The 17,534-nt window shown below is 52.0% G+C and overlaps 1 protein-coding gene and 1 non-coding gene across 2 annotated transcripts in view; both read left to right on the forward strand.

The window, feature by feature from the left end:
• Positions 1–4,567: 4,567 nt before the first annotated feature.
• The window catches only part of CATSPERG (cation channel sperm associated auxiliary subunit gamma), a 32,247-nt gene continuing 19,280 nt past the window's right edge, over positions 4,568–17,534 (forward strand). The window contains exons 1-6 of the mRNA XM_049786567.1: positions 4,568–4,833; positions 4,931–4,984; positions 8,333–8,477; positions 8,734–8,860; positions 8,963–9,032; positions 11,370–11,525. Coding sequence (XP_049642524.1) covers positions 4,573–4,833; positions 4,931–4,984; positions 8,333–8,477; positions 8,734–8,860; positions 8,963–9,032; positions 11,370–11,525 — 813 coding nt within the window. The 5' untranslated portion in view covers positions 4,568–4,572. The remainder of the gene's footprint in view (positions 4,834–4,930; positions 4,985–8,332; positions 8,478–8,733; positions 8,861–8,962; positions 9,033–11,369; positions 11,526–17,534) is intronic.
• Positions 6,054–6,160, forward strand: LOC126029007 (U6 spliceosomal RNA). The gene has a single exon (XR_007502668.1). It is a non-coding gene; the product is annotated as a U6 spliceosomal RNA (small nuclear RNA).

A 17,534-nucleotide genomic window follows, 5' to 3' on the forward strand; every position in this document is an offset into this window, starting at 1 on the left:
CAGATGTCAAGCTGTGGGCTTTCAGCTCATCTCCAGTGAAGAAGAAGGACATAGAAAGGAGACAAAGGGGCCTGAGCAATAGCACAGCAGGTAGGGCTTTTGCCTTGCACAAGGCTAACCCAGGTTCATTCTCCAACATCCCATATGATCTCCCGAGCCTGCCAGGAATAAATCTGAGTGAAGAGCCAGGAGTACACCCTGAGTGCCGAGGGTGTGGCCCAATAATAAAAAAGGGGGTGTGACCTTGGTAAACACCAACCAGGAAGTGTGGCCTCTGATGAGCCAGTGTGAATTATCAGTCATGACTTGTGTGCCCCAACTAAGATCGTGGCCCCTGCAGAGAGCGTGTGCTACCTACCACTCTTGAAAGGATGCCAGTGAGCACTGCAGCTAAGTTGAGCCCCACAACCCATGGCCACCCCCTCCTGGTGTATGCATAGCCCCTCTGCTGGCCACACAACTCCAAGGAAAACAATGCAGGGAAGGGTGGAGGGTCATGAAAATAAATGAATTCATCTGAAAGGAGAATATCTTCCGATTTAGTTTCTGGTCCCCCTCTGGTGGTGCTCGGGCCTCACTCCTGACTGTGTCCAGGGATCACTCCTGGTGGTGCTTTGTCAAAGATCAAACAGATTTGGTTGTGTACAAGACTTGTACTTAGCCCCTGTTCTATTTCCACTCCAAAAGAGCGCGTGTGCACGCGCACGCACACACACACACACACACACACACACTCACACACACACACACACACACACACACACACACACACACGACTGGTATAGTCCTTGATACAGAACAAACAGTTCATTAAAGTTTCTCAGCAGCTTTATTTGGGCCACTCTCCACATTTTACGGTTGAAAACCCCTAAACCTAACTTTTCTTTGTTTTTGTTTTTGGGCCACACCCAACAGTGCTCTGGGGTTACTCCCGACTCTGCATTTAGAAATCTCACCTGGGGCCGGGTGGTGGCGCTGGAGGTAAGGTGCCTGCCTTACCTGTGCTAGCCTAGGAGACGGACCGCGGTTCGATCCCCCGGCGTCCCATATGGTCCCCCAAGCCAGGAGCGACTTCTGAGCGCATAGCCAGGAGTAACCCCTGAGCGTTACCGGGTGTGGCCCAAAAACCAAAAAAAAAAGAAATCTCACCTGGTAGTGCTCAGGGGAGTATGGAATGCCAAGGATTGAACCTGGGACAGCTGTGTGGAAGGCCAATGCTCTATAGTATGAGTATGCTCTATTGTATGAGATCACACAGCAAGGACCCGAGCTATAGTACATCAGGAAGAGTGCTTTCCCTGCACGTTGCTGACTATTCTAATCTCTAGCACCAAATATGGTCCCCAAAGCCCCACCAGGAATGATCCCTGAGCAGAGCCAGAAGTTAAGCCCTGAGCATATCCAGGTGTGGCCCCCTCCAAAAAATCTAACTGGAGGGCCAGAGCAATAGTGAGTTCTAAGTACTGCCAGGTGTGGCAGAAAAAAAAAAAGAAAACAAAAACCAACCAACCAATAACAGAAAAAGCAAAAGGTGGGCCAGGGATGTGGTTCGAATGCCAGAGCACATGCCTTTTACTTCTGAAGTCCCAGATTTTATCCCTGACAACCCTGGCTGAGCTTCAGCACCACCAAGATTACCTCTCTCTCTGCTTCTCAAAAAAAAAAAAAAAAAGTCTGCAGAGATAGTACTGTGGGTAAATTGCTTGCTTGCACATGGCCGACCCAGGTATGATCCCCAGCATATGGTCCTTTAGCCCTGCCAGTAGTGACTCCTGAGTAGAGAGCCAGGAGTAATGCCAGGAGTAATTCCTGAGCATCACCAAGTGTGGACCAAAGCCAGAACCCAAAACTCCCCCCTCCGCCTCCAAATACAACAAACAGAAAGTGCCAGAGTAGCAGCTTGTGCTAATCTTTCTCCCAATCAGATCCACAATTTTCCATGCTACTTCTGTCACAGGCCAGCAACAGTGTGTGTGTGTGTGTGTGTGTGTGTGTGTTTGTGTTTTTTTTTTTTTTTTTGGGCCACACCCGGTAACGCTCAGGGGTTACTCTTGGCTATGTGCTCAGAAGTTGCTCCTGGCTTGGGGGACCATATGGGACACCGGGGGATCGAACCGCGGTCCGTCCAAGGCTAGCGCAGGCAAGGCAGGCACCTTACCTTTAGCGCCACCGCCCGGCCCGTGTTTGTGTTTTTTAAGAGTGTGTGTGTGTGGGCCCGGAGAGATAGCACAGCGGCGTTTGCCTTGCAAGCAGCCGATCCAGGACCAAAGGTGGTTGGTTCGAATCCCGGTGTCCCATATGGTCCCCCGTGCCTGCCGGAGCTATTTCTGAGCAGACAGCCAGGAGTGACCCCTGAGCACCGCCGGGTGTGGCCCAAAAACCAAAATAAAATAAAATAAAAAGAGTGTGTGTGAGTATGAAAGGCTCTCTCCCTCAGCTTGAGAGATGCTTATAGTGGGAAATCATACGGGACACCAGTGTGTGTGTGTGTGTGTGTGTGTGTGTGTGTGTGTGTGTGTGTGTGTGCACCAGTGTGTGTGTGTGTGTGTGTGTGTGTGTGTGTCCTGGCAGGCTCACGGGACTATCTGGGATGCCGGGATTCGAACCACCGATTTCTGCATGCAAGGAAAATGCCCTACCTCCATGCTATCTCTCCGGGCCCTTGCTGTTGTTTTTTTAACATCAATTCCTGAGTGGGTAGAAACACAAGCCGGAGCTTGCAGCCCACCGCCCAGATCCTCCAGCTAGTTCCCTCTGCCCAGCATGCAGACCACACATGCGCAAGGGGGAAGAGAGGCGCGTTGCCACGGCGACGGGCGCGCGGTGGGCGGGGCCCGCGCGGCGAAAGCGGAAGTCGGTCTCGGAAGCGGGAGCGGCCATCTTGAGCGCGGGCAAGAAGGGGTGGGCCCGGAGCGACGGTTGGAACCGGTTTGCGCGAAGCGAGCGACTGGTACCCGGGGCCGGGGCGGGGCGGGCGGGCGTAGCGGGGCGGGATGGGCGGGGCGGGGCGGGGCGGGGGCGGCGAAGGGGCGGGGACAGGCAGTGAGGCGGGAAACTGACAGGAACCGGGAAGAGCCGTGTGAGACCAGAAGAGCCGCGCAGAGCCGAGCGAGCAGCGCTGAGGCGGAGGGCCGAGCTGGCGCCATGGGCGGGGCCGGGGCGGGGCGAGGCGGAGCCTAGAGCCGTCGAGCGGCTGCGGGGCATGGAAACCACTGGCCCGGGCGACGAGACGAGCGCCAAGAGGCGGCGGCGACGACGCAAGGGCTTGAGGAAGCACCCGGGCGCGTCGAGGACGACGAGCGGCGGCGACCAGAAGGCGGCCGCCGCGCCCTCCTCAGGGAGAGGCGTCGAGGCGTCGGGAAGCGAGCAGCGTGTGGAGAAGAGAGCGAAGGGCGGCCTCGGCCAGGAGGGCGAAGGCGAGCGGCCTCAGCGCGCCTCAGACAAGACTGAGGCGAGGCCCCGAGGCCGAGGCCAGGGCCGGGCCGCCCCCGCGAGGGGGCGTGGCGAGCCGAAGAGGCGTGGCGAGCCGAAGGGGCATGACCATATAAGGGGCCGTGGCGACCCTCAGGGGCGTGGTCGGACAAAAGGGCGTGGCCAGATAAAGGGGCGTGGCGCCACGAGTGGGCGTGGTCATGTCAGGGGGCGTGGCGAGGAGCCTACAGCTGTCACTTCTACAACAACCACAGCCACGGCCCCAGCCCGGGAGGAGAGCCGCCGCCGGCTGGAAGCTCAAGGGGGGCGCCCGCCCCAGGACGAAGGCCCCCCGGGAGAGAAGCTGGGACCCAGCCAAGGGAAACGGCGGCGGCGACTCGATGCTAAGACGACCCGCGATCACTCTGACTTCCCAAAGCTACCGGGAATCCCCTGCCGGGGCCGCTACCAAGTGTGCATCTCCATCCGGAAGAAAGGGCGCGGCTCGGAAAAGCTCGGAACCCGAGCGCGAGGTCACGGATCCCTCCGGTACCGGATCGTCACCCGACCCCGGTGCCGTCGGGCCACGACGACGACGGAAAGCAGCAAGGGCGGCCCCGATCTCGTCGTCCTCCCCCCCGCGGGCCGAGCTCGAGCGCGGCGGCGGAGGATGAATAAGTGGGCGGTGGAGCCCAACCGGGAGGGGTCGTGGTCCAAGGGGACGCCGAGTGCGCCGTGCGAGTCGTGGAAGCTGGTCGATTCCAGAGGCAGGTGCTTGGCCACGAGCCCCAGCGGGGGTTGGATCTGGAGCACAGCCCGATGCTGGAGTCGGAGCCGAGGCGGGACGCGATGTCGGGGCCCGGGCCGCAGCAAAAGCAGGGGTGGAGTCAGAAGCAAGAGCCGGTGCCGAAACGGGGGCCGGGGCAGGAGTCGGTGCGGGTCCAGGAGCAAATGCAGGGACTCGGTGAGGAGCAAGAGCAGGAGCAAAAGCCGGGCTACGGCCCAGAGTCCCAGCAGGGTCGGGGTCAGGGGCAAGGACCCGAGGAAGCGCAGGCGTTAGGAGGTGTCGGGAAGGCAGCTCCCACCAAGCGCAGCCCTGTGGGCCGGTGTTGATCTCCGCATTATCCAGGTTGGAGCTACCCGCTGAGCTGCCCACCGGCGATGCCCACTGCGAGCCCTGCAACGTGGCCCGCGCTGCCAGTCCCTCGGGTGCTGGGCACGATGCTGCTCGCGTTGCTCTTGGCCCCAGGGCGGCTGTGGGGACTGGACAACCCGGAGAAGTGCACCTGGAATCTATTCCTGAACCATTTCTCGAATATCGGCCTGGACCACGTCAACGATCGCTTCTCCAACGATGAGCCTTTACAGGCGGTGAGCAAACTGTTCAAGCTTCTGGGGGACCTGCCCGTGGAGACGGCGGAGGTGACAGGGGAAGCGGATTAGGAGAGCCCCGGAGCTCTGCATCCGTACCCCCCGCTCCCCACAGTGCCCTGAAGTTTTGAACAATATCTCCTGGCAGGTGTACTTTGGGTTCTCCTACTACTTGAAGATCAACTATACCTGCAAGTTAGAGGTGAGTGGGTGCCGCCTTGACGGTTCCACTGTTTGCAGATCCCCAGGCCCAGAGGAGAGCAGAATCCCCCCCCCCACCCCCCGTCCTTGGCCAGAGAGACGGGATAAGGCACACAGGCAGCGACCCTTATTCAGTCATTTGGACCATGTGGTTCTCCAATCAACTAGAGGGACCAGCCAGCACAGAGCCTGGAGTAACCCTTGCCAAGCCCCAGTCCTCAAAGACTCCCTGTATCTAGTCAGGCCCATAGGTGCTCAAGTGAGCTTTCTTTCCTTAACATTAAATTTTTTTTTTTTCTTTTTGGGCCACACCCTGTGATCCTCAGGAGTTACTCCTGGCTATGCGCTCAGAAATCGCTCCTGGCTTTGGGACCGACCATCTGGGACGCCAGAGGATTGAACCACGGTCTGTCCTAAGTTAGCGCGTGCAAGACAAACGCCCTACTGCTTGTGCCACTGCTCCGGCCCCATTAAAGTTTTTTTTTTTTGGGGGGGGTCACACCCAGCAGTGCTCATGGGTTACTCCTGGCTCTACTTTCAGAAATCGCTGCTGGCAGGCTTGGGGGACCATATGGGATGCCGGGATTCGAACCACTGTCCTTCTGCATGCAAGGCAAACACCTTACCTCCATGCTATCTCCAGCCCCACCATTAGAGTTTTTTTTTTTTTTTTTGTTTTGGTTTTTGGGCCACACCCGGTGACGCTCAGGGGTTACTCCTGGCTATGCGCTCAGAAGTCGCTCCTGGCTTGGGGGACCATATGGGACGCCGGGGGATCGAACCGCGGTCCGTCTCCTAGGCTAGCGCAGGTAAGGCTTACCTTACCTCCAGCGCCACCGCCCGGCCCCACCATTAGAGTTTTTTGAGAGAGAATTCACATGTTGAGACCAGAGTAATAGAATAATGGGCAGGGCTCTTGACTTGTGCATGGCTCACCTGGATTTGGTCCTTGGCATCTCATATTGTCCCCCAAACACTGCCAGGAGTGATTTCTGAGCATAGAGTGAGAAGTTAAGTCTTGAGCATAGCCAGGTATGGCCCCAAGAACCCTTAAAAATAATATAGATACTGTGCTCGCTTCGGCAGCACATATACTAAAATTGGAATGATACAGAGAAGATTAGCATGGCCCCTGCGCAAGGATGACACGCAAATTCGTGAAGCATTCCATATTTAAAAAATAATAATGTAGATACTATAAAGTTATTGAGAATGCATGTTTGAGGCCTGGGAGATGTTTCGAAAGGCTGGAGTACATGCTTTGCATGCAGGAGCCCTGGGCTCAAGTGACCTCAGGCACTGCTCTAGTAGTAATCCCCCCCCAAACAAAAGTATAATTTAGTTATTTTAATTTTGTTTATTTGCTTGTTTGGGGGCCATACCAGATAGTGTTCAGGGCTTTGCTCCTGGCTTTCTGCTTAGGGATCTGTGCTTAGAATCCTAGCTGGGCCCAGCAGACCAGATGAGTTACTGGGATTGAACTCAAGTTGGCCACTCTCAAGGAAAATGCTATACTCTCTCTGACTCCAGTATTAATTTTCTTTTTTTTGGGGGGGGGGGTTTGGGCCACACCCGGCGGTGCTCAGGGGTTACTCCTGGCTATCTGCTCAGAAATAGCTCCTGGCAGGCACGGGGGACCATATGGGACACCGGGATTCGAACCAACCACCTTTGGTCCTGGATAGGCTGCTTGCAAGGCAAACACCGCTGTACTATCTCTCCGGGCCCCAGTATTAATTTTCTTATCGGACAGTATTCAATGTTAAGGATAGGCTACATTTTGTTTTATTCCCCTATAGGTTGTTGCCACTTTTCACTGTTAAGAATAGTTCTGGGAGCTGGAGAGATAGCACAGCGGCGTTTGCCTTGCAAGCAGCCGATCCAGGACCTAAGGTGGTTGGTTCAAATCCCGGAGTCCCATGTGGTCCCCCGTGCCTGCCAGGAGCTATTTCTGAGCGGAAAGCCAGGAGTAACCCCTCTGAGCACCGCTGGGTGTGGCCCAAAAACCAAAAAAAAAAAAAAAATTCTGGAGGCCGGAGAGGGTAGGGCGTTTACCTTAGACTCTGAAGGACTGTGGTTCGAATCCCGGCATCCCGTATGTCCCCTGAGCCTGCCGGGAGCGATTTCTGAGTTCTGAGCATAGAGCCAGGAGTAACCCCTGAGCGCTGCCGGGTGTGACCCAAAAAACCAAAAAAAAAAAAAGTATATATATATATATATATATAATAATAATAATAATTTTGCTGGAGCCAGAGCAACACCACAGAGAGTAGGATGCTTGCCTTGCATGCAACCACTCTGGGATCAATCCCCAGCATCCCAAATAGTCCCCCGAGCATACCAGGAGTATTCTTGAACACTGCCTGGTTTGTTCCCCACCCCTCAATAAAAGAATTCTGCTTAAAAGGTTTGTGTACAAGAGGACAGAGAGTGATTATTATAGGGTTAAGGCACTTGTACTGCATGTAGCTGGCCCAGTTGTGAACCCTAGCACCCCATGTGGTCCTCTTTTTTTTTTTTTTTTTTTTTTGTTTTGGGTCACACCCAGCAGCCCTTAGGGGTTACTCCTGGCTCTATGCTCAGAAATCGCTCCTGCAGGCTCAGGGGACCATATGGGATGCCAGGATTCGAACCACTGTCCTTCTGCATGCAAGGCAAACGCCCTACCTCCATGATATCTCTCCGGTCTCCCCTGTCAGTTCTTGGGGGACCATATGTGGTGCTGGGGATTCGAACCAGTGTCTGCCACATGCTAGGTTGTCACCTTAGTCCCTATACTTTTTTTTTGTTTCTTCAACTCCTTCAGTGAGAACCCCACACTTCTCTTTCCTTTTTTTTTTTTTTTATACCCTTCTCTTTCCTGATGGAAGTGGGGAGACTCAAACAATGGGAACAGATTTTTTTCTTTTGATTTTGGGCCACACTAGGCATCCAGAAAACTCTGAAAGGGGGGATTTGAAACAGAGGCACCCAGAAACTAGCTTTTTTTGGAGGGCCACACCCAGTGATGCTCAGGGGTTACTCCTGGCTATGCACTCAGAAATTGCTCCTGGTTTGGGGGACCATATGGGAGCCGGGGATCAAACTGTGGTCTGTCCTAGGCTAGCGAGGGCAAGGCAGACAGATGCCTTACCGCTTGCGCCACCACTCCGGCCCTAGAGATTAGCTTTTATCCATTGAGACTGCAGCTGGCAGTGTTCGGGTGCTGTATGTGGCAGAGCTTGGCCCTTTTCGAGCCGGTGGGGTGAGAGGTCAGCTGCCCTGATTGTATGGAGGAGGCCTGTAATGCCGGGGAAGAGTCAGGGCCCATGTCCCAGCCCCTTGACCCTTTCGTCCGCAGTTCAAGCAGCACAGGGAGGCCACGGCACGCAGCGGCCACTTGATGGGGCTGAAGCCTTTGGTGCTCGTCACCTTCCAGTCTCCCGTCAACTTCTACCGCTGGGAGATCGAGTACCTGGAGATCCAGATGGTAGCGATTCCCTTCCTCAGCAAAGGTGGGTCCTCACTGGGACAAGGTTAGGGGCTATGACCTGGAGGAGGGCGGGAGAGGGCCCTCGGCAGGTCCGTGGCTTTGGAGGCTGGGAGGGGACTGGGGGAAGGCGTATCTGTCTCTTCTGCCTCGTGTGCCTGAGACCCATGTCCCATCCCGGGGACCCTCTGAAAAGCCAAACTACCGAAAAAATAGAGTCCAGTGGCGGCTGGGGAGCTCAGGGCTTGCGTGGTCCGTCCTGAGAGGCCGCTGCTCTGCAGAATCCTGCCGTGCCGAAATAGTGTGCGGCATGAGTTGGTACGCGCCCATGCCTGTCAAGAACGGCAGCGTGGTCATGCACGTGGAAGTCAGCAGCAACGGCCTGGGGCCCATCATTCCCAAGAAAAGGTGCCACCCCACAAGGCCAGACCCCTTCATCCCCAAAGGCGAGGGAGGGGGGCATAGTGTGTGAGGGGTCGGGGAGGTGACTGGGCCACTCTCTGCCGCCAGGTTCCTGATGAACATCAACGGCTTTCTGCGGAGAAAGGAAAAGGATGTGGAATTCACGCTGGGGAATCAGGTGAGGGGCACCCCCTCTCCCCATGAGTGTGAGAGGCAGGGGGCAAAGGCTGGAGCCCTGGCCACTTCCCCAAGTGCAGAGCAGTGTATGGCTTCACAAGGACCCTTCATTTTGTTTTGTTTTATTACTTTCTTTTTTTTTTTTTGTTTTTTTTTTTTTTTGTTTTTGGGCCACACCCGGCGATGCTCAGGGGTTCCTCCTGGCTGTCTGCTCAGAAATAGCTCCTGGCAGGCACGGGGGACCATATGGGACACCGGGATTCGAACCAACCACCTTTGGTCCTGGATCGGCTGCTTGCAAGGCAAACACCGCTGTGCTATCTCTCCAGACCCATTTTATTACTTTCATTGGGGGGAGGTGCTCTCAAGTCGTGCTTGGGACCCCTCCAAGGGTTTCAGCCCAGTTCTGCAGAGCTCGTGCTTCAGTGCTCTGACCTGGTGATGCAGCACTGCTTGGGCTCACCAGTGCCAGCCAGGTGGCTCCCAGGGCTGTCCCGAGTGGTACTTGAGGGCCATGCGGTGTTGGGTATCGAACTTGGGGATTTGTCATGTAAGGCATGTGCTCCCACCCTTGGAGCTATCTCTCTGGCCCCGTGTGCTCATTTATTTGTTTCTTGATTTGGGGGCCACACCGAACGGTACACAGGGCTCACACCTGGCAGGCTTGAGAGTCAGATGGGCTGCCAGGGGTCAAACCAGGTTGGGTGCAAGCAATTCAAGCTCCCTACCCTCTGTACTAACTCTCCAGTTCCTCATTATTTTTACTTAAAAAAAATTTTTTTTGTGGGGGGACCGGCGCAATAGCGCAGCTATTACACGCAGTTGAACCAGGACGGACCTGGTTCAATCCCGAGTCCGGTTCACATCACCGAGTGTGACCCAAAACCAAAAGAAATTTTTTTTTCCAGTATTGATACACACCAGTGATTCTGGCAGCTCTGCCCAGCTGGTGCTGATGAGTTGACAGTAGTAGTTGTGCTGCCTTCTTCCGTGCAAAGCAGGCACACTAACACTAATTTTGTTTGTTTGTTTTTGAGCCAGGTTACTCCTGGCTATGCGCTCAGAAATCGCTCCTGGCTTGGGGGGACCATATGGGACTCCGGGGGATCGAACCTCGGTCCGTCCTACATTAGTGCTTGCAAGGCAGACACTTTTTTTGTTTTGTTTTGTTTTTGGTTTTTGGGCCACACCCGGTGGTGCTCAGGGTTGACTCCCGGCTGTCTGCTATCTCTCCGGGCCCAAAGCAGACACCTTACCTCTAGCGCCACCTCTTGGGCCCCAGCACTTACTAATTTTTTTTTTGTTTGTTTGTTTTTTGTTTTTGGGCCACACCTGGTGGTGCTCAGGGGTTACTCCTGGCTGTCTGCTCAGAAATAGCTCCTGGCAGGCACGGGGGACCATATGGGACACCGGGATTCGAACCAATCACCTTAGGTCCTGGATCGGCTGCTTGCAAGGCAAACACCGCTGTGCTATCTCTCCGGGCCCCCCACTCACTAATTTTAATAAAGGAAACTGGCACTCCCTGTGCCTGCCAGGGCTGATTTCTGAGTGCAGAGCCAGGAGTAACTCCTGAGTGCCACCAGGTATAACCCAAAAACCAAAAATAAATAAATAAATGAAATTGAGGTGTACAATGACACAGCCATTGGCCCCAGGGGCTCTGCATGTCCATATCCAACCATGGGTCTACCTGATTGTCTATTCTTAATTGTGGTACATTTATTCATGCATTCATTCAGCAGTCACTTACTGAACATGCATTATGTCCCCATGGTTGAGCACATCAAATCCTTGAGAAGCCCCTTGTCTATAAAATAGTGAATTGCAGAGAGAGTGAGAGAGACAGAGAGAGAGAGACAGAAAGAGACAGAAGGGGAGGAGAAGGAGAAGAAGGAAGAAAGGAGAAGAAAGAAGAAGAGAAGAGAGAGAAACAACAGGGAGGCTCTTGCCTTACACATAGCTGACCCCGACAGCCCATATATTCCCCTAGCCCTGCCGTGAGTGATTCCTGAGTGCAGAGTCAAAAATAAGCCCTAAATATTGCTTGGTGTGGCCCCCCAAATAAATACAGTAGTCCAGGAAAGAAGGGAATCAGAGGAGTGAATCATAGGGTTCCTGGGGGAAGGGCATGTCCCCCCAAAATCTCATCTATGGAGGCTGTGGTCCAGGAGGTGCCTGGGAAATCTGAGACATGGTATGGAGGGAGCACTGGTAGTGGGGGAGAGGTGAATACGGGGGAAAGATAGTAGCGCATGGAGTGGGGTCTTGGGGGAGGTGGTGAAGTCCCAAGAGGGGTGCAATGCTGAGCTCCCTGTCTCCTTGCTTGCCCCCACAGCTCTTTAACATGGCATCCCGACAGTTCAAGGATGTGCCGTCAAGGCCACTGTGGTACACTATGGACCACACACCAGTGCTTATCCTGGGCGGCATCCCAGAGGAGAAGACTGTCCTGCTTACGGACACCAACTTCAAGGACTTCGTTCTGGTGGAGGTGAGAGTGTGGGGTGAAGCCTGGGATTATAGGCAGGCATTCCAAGATATGCTCCCAAGAAAGGCAGAGACTGGGAAGCTAAGGCTCGACTGGATCTGCACCATTTCACCTTCCTGGGCTCAGATTGCCTGTCTGTAAATTAAGAGCAATGCTCACAAGTCTCCCAAGAATTGTGGTGAGGATAAGTTATTATCAGCCAGATAAGGACTGGAGAAGCTGTAAAAGTCATGATATAGAGCTACCCTATGGAATTCTAAAACCCAAAACACTTTTTTGGGGGGCAGACACAGTAACCTCTGTGTTAACTCTCAAATTCAAGTCACTACTTTATTTTAGCTTGGGGGCCAGGCCCAGCTGTGCTCAGGGCTTACTCTTGGCTGTGTACTCAAGAGACTGCTGGTGGGGTTCATGGGAGCATATAAGATGCCTGGGTCGGGCCCGGAGAGATAGCACAGCGGTGTTTGCCTTGCAAGCAGCCGATCCAGAACCTAAGGTGGTTGGTTTGAATCCCAGTGTCCCATATGGTCCCCCGTGCCTGCCAGGAGCTATTTCTGAGCAGACAGCCAGGAGTAACCCCTGAGCAACGCCAGGTGTGACCCAAAAACCAAAAAAAAAATAAAAAAGATGCCCGGGTCTTTCTCATGCAAGGAAAGCACTTTTTCCACTATATTATCTCCCCACCCTTTCCCCCATCTGAGCCTACTTTAAAGTGAAGAGTTCACATGACATGGTGCAGCCACTACCTCTATCTGGCTTCCAATAATTTCCTTTACTCCAAAATAAAAGCCAGTTAGGACTGGAGGAATAGTATAGTGGGTGGGATGTGGCACAAGACTGACCCAGGTTCAAATCCCTGCATTCCATATTGTCCTCTGAGCACCACAAGGAGTAATTCCTGCACATCACCAAGTGTGGCCCAAAACCAAGAATTAACTAAAGGCCAAATGATTCCATCCTTTCTGGGGGACTTCTCTCTGGGCCTCTCTTTTTCCTATCATTCCTAACCAAGCAGGTCCTGAGGCTTCCTGGAATTCTCCCTCCATGTATCTTCCTCAGGACTGGGTTCATCAGGTTATTTTTTTTATTTATTTTTATTTATTTTTTAATTTTAAAAGTCTAGTTTTATTACTTAGACAAAGACCAATATTTCACACTAGAATATTTCACACTTGGGCATTTTAAAATTAACACAACTTTATCATTGTCCCGATAAAATCACAGTTATGCCAGATGAGAAACAATATAATGAAATTTATTCCTTTGAAACAGTGAAGTGATTTATATAAACTAACTTGATTAAGCAATAACATTGGAATCAGAAAACAATTGTTTTAGAACTAGAAGAAACAAGAGACCAAATCCCCACTTTGAAATATGCATCATGGTATCTGGGTCACGTGCCAAAATCCCAAAATACTCTGGATTATTCTAGAACCTAATAAAGGGACTAAGTCACCTTGACTGGGGGTACCATAATAACCCCCACTGCCTAATGTACTCAAATCTCAGTTGAGTAAAATAATTCTGCCCAAAAGCTTGAGGTTCAAATTTTAAAGTCCTTTTCATTTTAAGATCTTACATAGTGGAATGTATCACACTCACTAAGTAGTCTAGACCTCACTGCACATTCAACATCATTGAAGAAATTCTCTCAGCTCTACCTTTATTCTATCTTTCCCCTGGACAGGGTGCTTTCTACTCATACTAAGTCACCAAAGGACCATACAGCAAAGAGCTGATGTTCACAGGTTTTATTTTTTTAGGTTTATTTTGGTTTGTACCTAATGATGCTCAGGGGTTACGCTTGGTGAATTCATGGGATTATATGAGGTAATGGGGGTCAAACCCAGGTTGGCCATGTGCAAGGCAAGTGCTGTACTATTGCTTCATCCTATGGTCAGGTTAGAGGCTATAACCAGGAGTTGCCTGATAGGTAACCACAAGGATGTAGTTCCCACTTCCTAATAGAACCTTTCATGCTTCTCCCCCACATTCCATCACATGGGGCATTGTTGTCACCTGGATGATAGACCTGGGTCAGACCATCCTCATAGTCAGAGAAGGGGAAAGGCAACAGTAGTTGGGGGAGCAGCTAGGCTTTTTGCTGTTCATTTTGTTTTTGTTGGGGGGGCACACCCGGCTGTGCTCAGGACTCTGGCTCCAAACTCAGAATCACTCCTGATGGGGCTCGGGGAGACCATTATATGGTGCTAGGTAGCAAGCTAGGTCAACTTGCAAGGCAAGGTAAACACCCTACCCTCTTTTACTAGCTCCCTGTTCCTACCCTTGTCCAGTTATTTTTTTTTTTTTTTTTCCCTTGGGCCACACCCAGTGGTACTCAAGGGTTATTTTTGACTCTGCACCCAGAAATTACTCCTGGTGATTCTCAGGGAACCCTGGAATACTGGGGATTCAACCTGGGTTGGCCCTACTCTCTGTACTATTGCTCCAACTCTGAAACTGTTTCCTCTTTTTTTTTTTTTTTTTAAGTTTTTGGGCCACACCCGGCGATGCTCAGGGGTTACTCCTGGCTGTCTGCTCAGAAATAGCTCCTGGCAGGCACGGGGGACCATATGGGACAACGGATTCAAACCAGCCACCTTTGGTCCTGGATTGGCTGCTTGCAAGGCAAACATGGCTGTGCTATCTCTCCGGGCCCATTCCTCTTGTTTTTTAAAACTGTTTTTTTTTTTTTTTTTTTTGGTTTTATGGGCCACACCCGTTTGAGGCTCAGAGGTTACTCCTGGCTAAGTGCTCAGAAATTGCCCCTGGCTTGGGGGAACCATATGGGATGCCGGGGATCGAACTGTGGTCCTGATCCTTGGCTAGCGCTTGCAAGGCAGACACCTTACGTCTAGCGCCACCTCACCGGTCCCTAAAACTGTTTTCTTTTAAGCAAATTCCTCTTCCCTTCATGAGGAACTGAACCCTTGGCTCCACCTAGCTGCAAAGGAGGCTAGGAAATATCTCTCCCTGGGCTGCTAAGACTCATTTACCAAAGGGCAGAAGGATAATACATGAGTAAAGGCACTTCACTCTGGTTCAATTCCTGATGCTACAGGACTCTCTGAGCAGAGCCAGTTGTGACCCCCAAGTACGATTGATTAGGTGCAGCCCAAGATCCCTCAGTTACCCTACAATAAGTAAAACAAATCTTGATTATTGGGGCTGGCGATATATTACAGTGGGTAGGACATTGGTTTTGCATGTGGCCAACCTGAATTTGATCCCACGCATTCCATATGGCCCCTGGAGCACTACCAGGAATGATACTTGACTGCAGCACCAGGAGTAGTCCTTGAGCATTGGAGGTGAGGCACAAAAAACAATAAAGTCAAAACCTTATCCAAGACTATGGAGGAAATGATCTGGGAGCTTAACTAGCCATTGGTTAATAAAATAAAGGACATTTTTGGTTCTTGCAATTGGAAAATCAGGGCCTTGAAGCCCAGGTTAACTGCAGATTCCAGACATGGCCACCAGACATGGTCACTCTCTGTGTCTTGGTACTGCCTCCTTGGCAGGGCTCTGCTCAAAGCAGCTCTGTCCTCCCGACCACCCAGGTGCCATTTCCTGGGCTTGCAGAGTGGGAAAGCCTTTCCCAAGACCCTGCACCTCCAAACCTCAGGATTTCTCTACTTGTGCAGAGGTGCAGGCCTGGTTGTGGGCTGTCATTGTTGACTCAGTCTCAGCAGCCAGGGCTGCTTGTTCAGTGTGGTGAGTCAGCTCTCCACTCTCCAGCAGAAATGCAGCTGACTCATAGCTTCTCTGCCTCCTGGTGGGAGCGGAGGGCAGTGCGATGACCCACTCCTAACTCACAGCGCTCCTAACTTATAACTCTGGGTATGATTGTGAACAGAATACTCAGTTATAGGAGCAGTACATTTGCTGTGTGAGATGGCTCAAAGATAGAGACCTTGAGGGACTTCAGATGAGCCAGAGAGCAAACTGTCATCTTGAATGGGTTCTGAGCCCCTGTTTTTATTTGTTTTGTTTTTGGGGTCACACCCAGTGATGCTCAGGGCTTAGTCAGGGATCACCCCCAGAAGGTCTCTGGGGGACCATATGGGATGCTGAAGATTAAACCTGGGTCAGGGGCTGGGCGGTGGCGCTAGAGGTAAGGTGCCTGCCTTGCCTGCGCTAGCCTTGGACGGACCGTGGTTCGATCCCCCGGCGTCCCATTATGGTCCCCCAAGCCAGGAGTGACTTCTGAGTGCATAGCCAGGAGTAACCCCTGAGCGTCACCGGGTGTGGCCCAAAAACAAAAACAAACAAACAAAAAAAAATCTGGGCCAGCTTGGTTCAAGACAAACTTCCTCTGCGCTGTACAGCTCTTCTCTCCAGCCCTGGTTCTGAGCCTTTTTGTCAAAATTGGAACTTAACTGGACACTTTCATGATGATAAGTGCAGTGAAAGAGGGGCTTCTGTTTGCATTCTCTTCCATGAAACTTCTCTCCAACTTGCTTTGATTCATATGTATTTTGTTCATATACATCCAAATATTTTGTTTGTTTTTGGGCCATACCCAGTGGAGCCCAGAAATCACTCCCAGTATGGCCTCGGAACCATATGGGGTTCTGGTGATCAAAACCAGGTCAGCCACCAGCAAGAAAAGGTAAGTACTGCTCCTTACCTGCAGTACTACTTCTCTACTTCCCCACTCCCCCCAACCCCCAGTTTTGTATTGTCTGAGGACCACATCTGGTGATGCTCAGAGGTTACTCCTGCTCTGCACTCAGGAAATTACTCCTGTTGGTGCTCAGGGCATCATTTGAGATGCCAAAATTCGAACCTGGGTTGGCTGTGAGCAAGGCAAGTGCCCTAAATAGCAAGTGTACTATATTTCTGGCCCCTGATTCATCCTTTTCAGTTGGAAAAGTTACTAAAATAAAATATACAGAATACTATGCTTCAATTATCATCAACATTTTTCTTATTTTTTGTACCACATTCTCTCCCCTCCCCCAATTTTCCTTTTGTTTTAGGCCTCTCCTGGCAATGATGGGGAAGGAGTGGGCAGCAAACCTGGGACTCTTTTTTTTTTTTTTTTTTTTGGTTTTTGGGTCACACCCGGTGGTGCTCAGGGGTTACTCCTGGCTGTCTGCTCAGAAATAGCTCCTAGCAGGCACGGGGGACCATATGGGACACCGGGATTCGAACCAACCACCTTTGGTCCTGGATCGGCTGCTTGCAAGGCAAACGCCGCTGTGCTATCTCTCCGGGCCCAAACCTGGGACTCTTAACATGTGTGTTCCAGCCCTTTGTGTATCTCTCTCCCTGGTTTTTTCCCAGGTGTTTTTTGTTTGTTTGTTTGTTTGTTTTTGTTTTGGGGCCACACCCAGCGTTGCTCAGGGGTTACTCCTGGCTGTCTGCTCAGAAATAGCTCCTGGCAGGCACAGGGGATCATATGGGACACCGGAATTCGAACCAACCACCTTTGGTCCTGGATCGGCTGCTTGCAAGGCAAACGCCACTGTGCTATCTCTCCGGGCCCCCCAGGTGTTTTTTTGTCATTTGTTTCAGCCATACCAGGGGTTACTCCTGATTCTGCACTGCACTCAGAAATCACTCGTGGCAGGCTTGGGGGACCATATGGGATGCCATGGATCGAACCTGGATTGACTGCATGCAAGGCTTGCAATGCCCTACCCACTGTGCTGTCACTCTGGCCTCTCCAGGTGTTTTATTTGTTTTGTTTTTGTGCCACATCCGGAGACTCTTGGGGATTACTTCTGGCTATGCACTCAGAAATTACTCCTGCAGGGTTCAGGGAACCATATATGGTGGCAGGGATTGAACCCTGGTCAGCTGTGTACAAGGCAAGCAATGTTTAGGGCCACAGAGATATAGTTCCATGAGCTGAAGCACATGCATTGCAGAATCTTGGACAGCTGTTCGAATCATGATCAACACGTTTCATTTAGTTAAGTCTCTTAGGAACTTCGCTCGAATATTCTCCCCTGCTCAGCTGCCCACAACCACCTTTATTTAGACCATTTGTGAATAAAC

Source organism: Suncus etruscus, chromosome 14 (assembly GCF_024139225.1).
Source record: "Suncus etruscus isolate mSunEtr1 chromosome 14, mSunEtr1.pri.cur, whole genome shotgun sequence".
NCBI classification, from domain to species: domain Eukaryota; kingdom Metazoa; phylum Chordata; class Mammalia; order Eulipotyphla; family Soricidae; genus Suncus; species Suncus etruscus.